At 36.0% G+C, this 11,433-nt stretch overlaps 1 protein-coding gene across 1 annotated transcript in view; it reads left to right on the top strand.

The window, feature by feature from the left end:
* Positions 1 to 11,433, top strand: part of LOC106464264 (nucleolar protein 4-like) — an 84,141-nt gene that overhangs the window by 59,562 nt on the left and 13,146 nt on the right. Inside the window, exon 8 of the mRNA XM_013924390.2 lies at positions 705 to 827. Within this exon, the coding sequence (XP_013779844.1) occupies positions 705 to 827 (123 nt within the window). The remainder of the gene's footprint in view (positions 1 to 704; positions 828 to 11,433) is intronic.

Raw genomic sequence — 11,433 nt, 5'->3', positions numbered from 1 at the left:
TTGGGGGTGGTTAATGAAAGTGTTACAAAACGCGACATTAATTTATTAACGACCTAATATTTTTTCCCAAACAATTCCTTTTGGGTTATTAACTTTAATCTGTATCGTTAAAAGTCAAAATTTATGCCGCAACTAACTTCGTGAATGTACTTGTACTGAACGCTATTCATAGTTAAAATATTTATTTAGTAAAATAAAAAGAATGACGCATTAGATTGATTGGATTATTAATATTTACATGTTTGTAATCCAATTCTTAGTTTTTAAAATCACTACCTTATCTATGTTGGAAATGGTATTGACTTAATACTGTCAGTAAATAACTTCTATGTATGTTATGTGATTTCAAAAAACAGCATATATGAATATCTTTAAGACGAATTTTTAAATACGCCATTCAGCCAACGACTTCCACTATTGAGTTGACGAATGGTAAATATAGTTTTATTTTGCTCAGAATTTGAGAGCGGAACAATTCCCAGTTTAAAAATAAGGTTTTGAAATAGTTACCAAAATATTATTATATTCAAACAACAAGAAACTGTTCATTATTTTATTTACTTCTGTATGTTTAAATCAGTTACAAATTATAAACTTTCAGCCAGAGAAAAAAAAGGTACGCTTTTCATCATATTTTAATGATGTCGAAGATTCGGATTCTTCAACATTTTTCGATTTTTTTATTTTCTTTTGGTTCACCATAGGACCGATCTACACCCCATCTATCGTCTCCGCTGGCTGAACAAATTTTGTCAGTAGCGTGTGATAACGAGAGTCACAACGCCAAGCGAATGCGGTTAGGCCTAAAGCCCATATCAGTCTCCCTGGTAAGTCAGCGCAGTTTGTATTCATTGCTATTGCAGACACGCGTGTAAATTTTACATTCCGAAATTAAATGGTATGTATAACTCGAAAAAGCAGATAACACCGAGATAACACTCAGGAGTTTTTTATCCACACTATTAAATTTTGCATTCCCTCGTGATAAGTTTCTTATATATGCAAACAGACTACAGAAAGCAACCTGAGAGTACCAAATGCACAAAATAAATTTTGACAAGTAGTCGTGACAGTTTTGTTTATACGATGTATGTATGTACATACCATAAAACATTTAAGATATAATAGAAATTTGTAATATCATGGTTACGACAAAGCAAAACTACTGTTCAATTAATGCCAATTATCCCTCAGTTCGTTAATTTGCGAATCATGCATCTATTGATCAGTCATGTGATCTGAAATACAAATGATTGCTCATTCAACTTGTGCTATCTTTATTGGTCTCATCCAAACTTGCCTCATTTGTCCCTTTGAAGTGAATCATAGTGTAAAGTGTTACAAACTGTTCATGACCCATGGCTAGATCCAAGAAAAGAAACATGGGTGTTTTACTCACGTTGAAAGACATATGACGAAATAATACTGGCCAATCAGTACACTGTTATATATTGGCCAAACACAGCTCATAGTGTCGTCAGCAGAATCAGAAACTTCTTCTAGATTAATGGTAAAGCTGTTAGGATGCCTGGACAAGGTAGACCATTGTCCATAATGCACTCAAATAACCACTATCTGTCAATTCTGGCTTACTGCAGTAATAGGTACCTGCTTTGAGAATGAATCAGATATTTGAACCCGTAATTAGGTGTTATGTAATTATACATTTGATTAGAAACAACCTTCAGAAGGTTAGTTTGTATGCCAGACACTTAATAAATTGTATTCCACTCACAGCAAGAGGAACTCCTCCGGTGGGCCAGCGATGTGTGAAGCAATTTTTGTACAGGTGAGTCGTAGTTCACCCTGCAGTCATCTAACTGGCATATATTCAATTGGATGAAATGTAGAACCAGATCTGACCTTGTTTTCATACAGGGACGTAATGCATCTAATGGTGATGTTAAAAGCATGGTGTGGGTAGGAATAAGCACTGTTGGACATACTGTCCTTTAATTATAAAGACTTTATCCTCTGCTCCCTTATGCTATCATATGCTGGTGCAATATGTCCAGACTTAAACCTAATGGATGATAACATTGCTATATTGATTGACACATTTCTTGAAAAGGAATGGATTGGCTTACTCACTCATTAGATTTCAATCCTGTGAAACATGTATGGGATGCTCTTGGGAGAAGCATCATATTCCACACACTAAAGATGCTCTCAAAGCAGCTCCTTCAGATGTATCCAAGGGTACAACATCGGTGCTAGGCTGCTCTTGTTGTTTATTGTGAATATACTTCATACCGAAATGAAATGTCATGAAATGCAGAGATGTAAAGCAACTTCTATTAAATCTTGATTTATAATAATAGGTTGAATGACCAGTCATTAGCATTTCAGACCACATAACTGATAATCAGGCAACTAGTATGCATAAAATTTAATTGAGGGAAGATAATTGAATTATTATAAATTCCAGATCTTCTTTTAATGTTCCATGCATTTACAGAAGGTTAAGTACAGTGCCTCGCAAAAGTATTCATCCCCTGTAAAGTTTCCACATTTTGTTGCCGTCTGAGCTTTCAATCATGAAACTTTCAAATGGGACTTTATGTTTAGAATCTACACAATCTACTCCAAATCGAGAAAGCTAAAAAACAGTGATATTATGTAAGTAAGTTAGATTTTCAAAGACAAAATTGCATAAGTATTCAGCTCCTTTGCTACAGCATCCTAAATCAGTTCAGGTGCAAAAGATTAGTTTGAAAGGTCACAAAATTAGTGTAATGGTCTCTGTCTCTGTGTAATCAAAATGGTTTAACTTGACTTCACAGTAAATGCATCTGTTCAAGTCACAACTCACATAGTGATACAACAAACCAACCACAAAGACCAAGGAGTTTTCCAAACAAGTCAGGGATAAAGTGGTAGAGAAGCACAGATCAAGTGAAGGTTAAAAGAAAATTTCAAAGTCGCTGATTATCCCTTTGAGTATGGTGAAATCCATCATTAAGAAGAGTAATGTGCTTCATACCACACAGTCACTACCCACATCAGGCTGCCCTTCCAAACTAAACAGCCAGGCAAGCAGAAAACTGATTATGGATGCCATTGTGAAGCCAACAGTGACTTTGAACGAAATGCAAAGTTCCATGTCTGAGTTGGGAGTCAGTACTCTTACATCGACAATATCCCAGTCCCTACACAAAGCTGGCCTATATGGGCAAATGGCAAGAAAGAAGCCATCACTGAAAAGGAATAATCTTAAATCTCGTAAGGAGTTTGCGACAAAGCATGTAAATGATACTGTAGGCATGATGGCAGAAGGTTTTGTGGTCAGACGAGATATAAATTGAGCTTTTTTTGGTCTAAATTCAAAGTATTATGTATGGCACAAGTCCAACATAGTACATCACCCAGTTAACACCATCCCAACTGTCAAGCAAGGTGATGGAAGCGTAATGTTATAGTGATGCTTCTCATCAGCAGGGACTGGGAAGCTTGTCAGGGTGGAGTGTCCCAGTCAAAGTCCTGAATTGAATCCAATAGAACATTTATAGTGAGACTTGAAGATTGTAGTCCATCAACGATCCTCAACGAACTTGTCAGAATTGGAGCAATTTTGCCAGGAAGAATGGGCCAAATTTGCACTATCCCATTGTGCAAAGCTGGTGGAGACCCATCCAGTAGGACTCACAGTGTTTCTACCAAGTACTGACTTAGGGAACTGAATACTTATGCAATGAGCAAATTTAAATTTATACATTTCTTTGCAAGTTTTGCCGACATTCAACCTCCTTAACAAGTAACAGTGTTAAGCTTGATCATTAGAGTTTTGAATAAAAACAAGTTCATTAAAAAAATATTTCCATTATTTGTATTTCATCAAAATGTGACATTACTGGTAGGGAAGGATATTCTTGCAAGGCACTGTACATTATATTAAAACAATTTTAAATACGTAAATCAGCAAGTCACGTGATAACCACAGCCAATATAAAGTTGAGATGAAATTGCATATATCAGAACAACATTTTGACATTTTTTGACGTTTTGTAGGTTGTGGAATGATACCGAAAAGTTGTCACTATTAGCACAATATTCATACACTCAGTTCATAAAGATGTGTTCAGATCGAGGATTTAGATTTTCAAATATGGGAATATCCCTTCTACTTAATGACATTGGAGTAAAAAAGGAATATCGATCAACTTGAGACACCAGTACCATCCAGAGACCTGGTAAGGAGAGTGTAGCAACTTGAAACGAGTGAGAATGCATAAACACATAGATCAGTGGCTACATGTCTCAGGCAACAGTATGCAGCATAACCAAGCAGGATCTTCATCTGGAAATGAGACACAGATAACATGTATACAGTTTGCTTACCTGATATGCACAGAAAAGAAATAACTCCAAAAAACTGTACCTAGCTGGGTAAAAATGGCAATAAAAATGGTGACACTTGTCAAAAAATATGTGTATCTTAATAACTGTGAGAAGTCTCTACTGATCAATGGGTGAGAAAAAAATCTAGAACAGGCACACAATATGGACCTTTCCACACAGAAAAAACGATTCTGTAATGAGACGAGTCCAATAAGGTATGGTTTTACCAAGATAAGGCTCCCAGTTACCTCCTGTTTGACAATTTCACACCTTAACCAACTGGAGAATAAGACGAATATTCATGATATATCATATGAGGATGCAGCGCCTAAAGGTTTTTGTGTAAACTAGTCATACTGTCGATTATGAAAAGTGAGCAGGAGTGGTGTGCTTTGGACATGACAGCTATATGGCAGTTTTCTTCAAGGGAAACTACGTTGCAAGACTATTTTCAAGATGCATGGTTGACGGATGTTGTGATATGGATTGTAAGGACGTGATGAGGCTCCAAAATAGTTTTAATATAACGTAATCAACTCTCCGTATGTATATATAAATATATATATACAGAAAACAAAAAGTTTGTTTGTAATTAAGCACAAATCTACACAATGGGCTATCTGTGCTCAGCCCACCACGGCTATCGAAACCCGGTTTCTAGCATTGTAAGTCGGCAGACATACCGCTGTGCCAGTAACAAAAAGTATAAGTGTGTAATGAACATCATTAGATGTCTTTCTTTAATGGACTTCCTTTCTCTAGGCATATCTGGATAATAGTAAAATTAAATATGTTAAAATAAGACAGGAAGTATAAAGTAAGTGCATGTGAACATCTATATATCAAAAGGCATATAAATGCAAGATTCAGTATTATATTGCGAGTTATTCTTTTAGTAGATTTTATCATTGATTGGGACCATATATTTCTCATATGGAATATGAGATTTCGTATTATTTCAATGTCTTTTAATATCACTGGTTGATATTTTGTATAAATACGCTTGTAAATGAGTAAACATATGGTTTCAGAAGTTTTTCATTTTAATTAAATTATTTTTAATGCCTAGATTGGTAGTTTTAACTTTGTATTAGTTATAACTGATGTAGAATGGCTAGCACTCACTCCACTAAAATGGTTAAACCCTACTAATATACTTAATTACAAACTTGAGCATTTCTTATTGCTTTGCTTCGTTGGAGTGACTTCAGGATTATTACTTTTAATAGGCATGCGCCCCTAGATCACGGTAGCTACAATCGTGTATGTATATACCAGCTTGTCATATTATACTCATATTTAACAGTAGTGATTCATTTATGCCAAGATCTCTCCGAATCTCAGATCTGGAACCTGTTTGGTTGTTGTTTTTATTTAAAGGTGGAAACACTATTCTCAATTTTAGGCCCACCTTCGTTGAATTGCGAATCGATATTTGACATTATTCTCCTCTAGCCTAATCCCAATTAGTAGCCTCAAAAACGTTTAACACCCGTCAACATTTTGTTTAGAAACTTAGTACTCTATAGCACTTTTTATTAAGAATTTAATCATATTACTTGGCAGGTATGTATTACATCCAGTATGATTAAATTCTTAATAAAAAGTACTATAGAGTACTAAGTTTCTAAACAAAATGTTGACGGGTGTTAAACGTTTTTGTTCCATTTAGTTGTGATGAAATAAAACAATACTATTACTTGGCAGGTATGTATTACATCCAGTAGTATTGTTTTATTCCATCACAACTAAATGGAACATATGTGAAGTAGAAAATATGGTAAATTACTTTTATGTAATATAAGTCTCCAGTTTTTATTATTAGACCAGTAGTAAATGAATGCCTAATATCTATTACCCATTCAACAGTCTACTTTAAATAAGGATGTATAATGTTGACCAAGTAAACCAGTACGTCTTTCTAATTTAAAAATCACAAAATATAACACACGAAAACAAAATTCAACAGAGTAATATCTGTTTAAACCAGCATTTAAGTATCTTTAAGAACTTCTGACTACCCGAGATTGATAATCTTATAGTACTGAGAAGAAAGAATTATGTGACTATTTTTTATAAGAAGTTTATCCTGCTCATGTTCAATCCTCGGGTATATCCAATTACAAAAGGGGCCAGACAACACTACCAAAGGACAGGAAACATTTATATTTTGATTATTCAGTGCTTACTAGGATATGGTCCGGCATAGCCAGGTGGTTAGGACGCTCGATTCGCAATCTGAGGGTCGCGGGTTTGAATCCTCGTCACGCCAAACACCTTTCAGCTGTGGGAGCTTTATAATGTGACTATTCGTTGGTAGTTGATGATGACTAGCTGCCTTCTCTCTAGTCTTACACTGCTAAATTAGGGACGGCTAACGCAGATAGCCCTCGTGTAGCTTTGCGCGAAATTTAAAACAAACAAACAATACTAGGATATCTTAAAAAGGAAGATAAAGTACCCTCACTGGCACAAGCACGTCGTCGGAGTCGCCTACGGAAAGCCCCAGCGGGATAGATAAATGTCAACGCCGAGCGGGAGCACTGCTTCAGGTAAGGCTGGTTTGACTATAGACATATTAGCCTCTTACAGTCCAGAATTCGAACAACTGGTAACATTAGCAAAACAAGAATACAACGAAAGAATGGCAAGGCTAGCTTCACGTAAAACAAAGAAAGCAATTAGGCTAACCAAAAATGACACACAAAAAAACACTTCTATGGAAACTAACAACACTACAGAACCACAAGAAGAACACTCAGGAAAATCAACACTAGAACACAAAGAAGAATACAACAACACACCTACACAAACTAAACACGAAGAATAATACAACAACACACTTGCACAAACCAAACACAAAGAAGAATACAATAACACACCTACACAAACTAAACACGAAGAATAATACAACAAGACACCTGCACAAACCAAACACAAATAATAATACAACAAACACCTACACAAACTAAACACGAAGAATAATACAACAACACACCTGCACAAACCAAACACAAAGAAGAATACAACAACACACCTACACAAACTAAACACAAAGAATAATACAACAACACACCTACACAAACTAAACACAAAGAATAATACAACAACACACCTACACAAACTAAACACAAAGAAGCACATGGAAACACACACGACCAACTAGGGACACAAAAAGAAGTACACGAAGATAATCTCAAACAAACACAAGAAACACCAGAAGATCCAAACAATTTCATACTAGTACAATCGAAGAAAACAAACAGCACAAAACACAAACAATCATACAAATGCAGCACACAAAAACACACCACAAAACGCAATTATAATCCAAGGTATCCCAGCACAGTACAGGGAACCACAACTTGCGGCTGAAATCAAGCGATGTAAGCCGGAAGTACACATTACAACAATAAAACGTCTAGCCAAGGGCGGCGTCCTGGTCAAAGGATCAGAGGCCGCTGACCTGAACCGACCACTAAAAACATGGTCCCAAGATGCGTTTGAACCAGGCAAGATAACAATACACTTACCAGGAAACAAGCCCAACTCTAAGTCTTTCGTCATTAAGGACATGCACACTAGCATTACTAACGAAGAAATCGAAACAGAACTCACACAGAAAAACATTTTAGTAACAAAAATAGAACGGATTTTCTCAAATAAAACACAGAAACACACAAACCTCATAAAAGTTCAAGTGCAAGAAACACAAGACACACAGAACCTAATATCAAACGGGATTATACTGTGGTACAAAAAAAAAATCCTTGGTAGAACCAACCAAAATACCTGCGGCAGTGGTAACCCAGTGTTACAACTGCTAACGGTATGGACATGTGGCAGCCGCATGTAAAGCTCTCCCACGCTGCGTAGGGTGTGGGGGAGATCACAGAAACAATGAATGCCCACGTAGTAACCCACAGCCATACTGTTGCAACTGCCAACAACAACACACGGCAAACTACAAAGGATGCCAGAAATATAAAATCATTAAAACAAGAATAAACAATATACAAAACAACACACACACATACAAGCTCAAAACTATGAACTACACAGCACACAAAGAAAAACACCATTGCTATCTACACCAAACCCTCAACAAAATGGCGATACAAACGAACAGTCTACAGCACAGACATTCGCACAAGCATTAAAAACCCACACCAGGAGGGAAACAACTACACAAGCACAAGAAGAGAAAATAAACACACAAACCAAAGAAACAACAGAACAAAAGAAGTTACCTATAGATACACCTCCTAAAACACAGAAATTCATAAACAAAGTAGTAGAGACAATCAAAAACATATTCAAAATAATCGTGGAAAAATATAACAGCCCTCAAAACGAAGACGATATATTCACAATAATCACAAAAACAGCAGCACAAGAACTACCATTATTATTACCACACTTACTACTTCTACTATAGACCCAAAGTACACAAACACCCAAGAATAGGGCAACACACACATACAACTTGATAACATAAAACGGACATGGCCCTGAAAAGGAAAGTACTAACAGAAATCATCAACCCCATATCAAACCAGCCAACCAAAAAACCTGAACCAAAAAAGAAAAAACTATAACAACTGTACAGAAGGGAGGAAGAGGTCTACTTGAATCTGACCCTCCCAGGTCGTAAAAACGACCTAAATCCCGATCCGGAGAACGAGCGAATATCTTAAAATGTGAAACAAATATTTTTGCCATGGTAAGTAGCCTATACAATCACTTAAGTCTAAGTATTAATTAGTAACTAATATATATATATATATACACATAAGTAGATGCTAATCACTAACTAGTTTTGACTGTTAATTTGCTGCCATCTTAAGGGAAGTCCTGAGAAGTACTATTTGTGTGTTGGTAATTCTATTCTCATAAAAGAGTTAGTACACGGGGTCACACACAAAAGCTTTCGCATAGTTGACTGTTCTTCTTCAGGAGAATAGACGGTGATAATGATTTTTCTGTTTATTTATTTAACTTGATAGGGACTTTGTTTTAAGTCCTCTGACTGAATTCAAGGCCAAAGGGGTGTTCAGAAAGTGAATGCTCCTCACCCCACTCCTGTGTGATAATTGTAGTGAGAGGCGTCGTGAAAAAAAATGCAAAAATAATAAACAGAAGAATCAGAACTAAAATAGAAATAGGAATTTAAGATTTAACGAGGGGAGAAGAGTTTCAGCAAGCAAAAATCCGAAAACCACAGATGATTTATAAGTCAGATTCTCTTTCAGATTAAGTTCTGTTCTTGTGATTGTGGCAAACCTATTGGGTGGGGATCTGTATATCCAATGCCCTAAATTTTGTTGTGAGAGGTAAACTGGAATACCCCGAGAAAAACCCACTTTCACTACCCGAACACCGAATAATGTATTCGGATAGTGCCTGAGCTGTGAGGCTGAAACGAGAAAAAGACATATATAGTTAGTACACTACGTGTTATTAATTACATAAGTGAAAACGATACAAGTGGGCGCGCCATGTTTCAGGAGTTGCTGCTAGTGTTGGAAACTGTTTAGTTTGAGAATTTCGAGTGTTTGGTGTGAAGTAATACTTGTTTGCAAGCTTGAGGATTTTGTTTTTGAGTTGAGGTACTACATTTAGGGAGTCAAGGTGACTAGATGGTGTGTATTTCGGTAAGCGAAAAGATGATTCAATGGCTTTGTGTTGAAGAGCTTGTAGGTTTTAAATAAGTTGTCAGACATGTTATCATACTCGATTAAGAGTCTAACAAAGGTTTTATGGAAAGTGATGATGGTGTCAGGAGCACAACCATTTTTGGATCTTCCTTAAGTATGCAAGACGTTGATTAACAGATTTACTGATTTTGTCAAAGTGGTTGGTCCAATTTAAATTACAATTAAATATGATATCGAGAAACTTGATAGTTTTGGCGAACTGAATGCAAAACAACCATAATTCCAAGCCGGAAAGTTCCCCCTAACCTTAATTTATGGAAATTAACCCCAGCCGTCCAGGACCACATAATAGAAAGACGCAGACTTATACGTCTATTTATCAGTACACGTGACCGCCAAATTAAAACGTTAATTAACAGAGAAAACGATAACGTCAAAGCTTTAATTAAACAGCAACAATATAGCAATTGGGATAATTTCTTTCAACCTATAGACGAGCATAAATCTGACCCCTCCACCTTTTGGAAAAAAGGCTTAAATCTTAATGCAACACCTCTCAAGTACAGAACAATAGCTCCATTGCATATAATAATGCTACAGCTAACACAGATTTTTTTATATCATATGATAGATAATAACTAGTGGAACACGAAAGGAATTTGTTTTAGGTGATTGGTTTAAGGCTGATTCACGTGGAATATTGTTAGCTTTGTCAACTTGTTTAATCACAGTGTTATACTTATAACCTTTCTCAGTCATAGTCTGTTTAAATGAATCAATGCGACGGTCATTGTTCTTACTGTCAGAGCAGATTTTATTTAATATAAGTGCTTGATTGAACGTAATATTGCGTTTGGTGTGTAGAGGGTAACAGTTTTGAAAATGTAAATATTGTTGTCTATCAGTTGGTTTCCGGCCGGTACAAATCAGTATGTGCAACACCATCTCATAATGTTAAGTTTACATCTAAGAAACTTGTTTAGGTAGTGGAGTAATTTAGAGTAAATTTAACAAAAGTGTGAGAGGAGTATGCATGTCTATAGGAGAATAGTAAGGAATTTTTGTCTCCTACCTAAATAATAAAAAAATGTCATCAATGTAGCGTCTCCAAACATGTTGTTTGTCTGTACAACTTTACAACAGCCTCGTCTCTAAATCTCCTTTTAGATAGTTTGGAATAGTTTGGTGCCATCTTGGTCCCCAGAACTGTGCCTTTTATCTGAATATAGAACCCATTATTAACTTCAAAACCATTAAGTGTAAGAACTAGGCTAGCTAAGTCTACAATAGTTTAAGTGTTGAGTTTGTTTAGTTTCAACAGAGAAGATTCTATAGCTTTTAGGTCTACGTCGTGGGGAATGTTTGTGTAAAGAGAAGAAACGTCCATAGTGCAGAGAATAATGCTTGGAGAAAGTTTTCTGCTGCTGTTAATGTCAGA

Source organism: Limulus polyphemus, unplaced genomic scaffold (assembly GCF_000517525.1).
Source record: "Limulus polyphemus unplaced genomic scaffold, Limulus_polyphemus-2.1.2 Scaffold1602, whole genome shotgun sequence".
Taxonomy (NCBI): Eukaryota; Metazoa; Arthropoda; class Merostomata; order Xiphosura; family Limulidae; genus Limulus; species Limulus polyphemus.
This window is presented reverse-complemented; position numbering and strand designations above follow the sequence as displayed.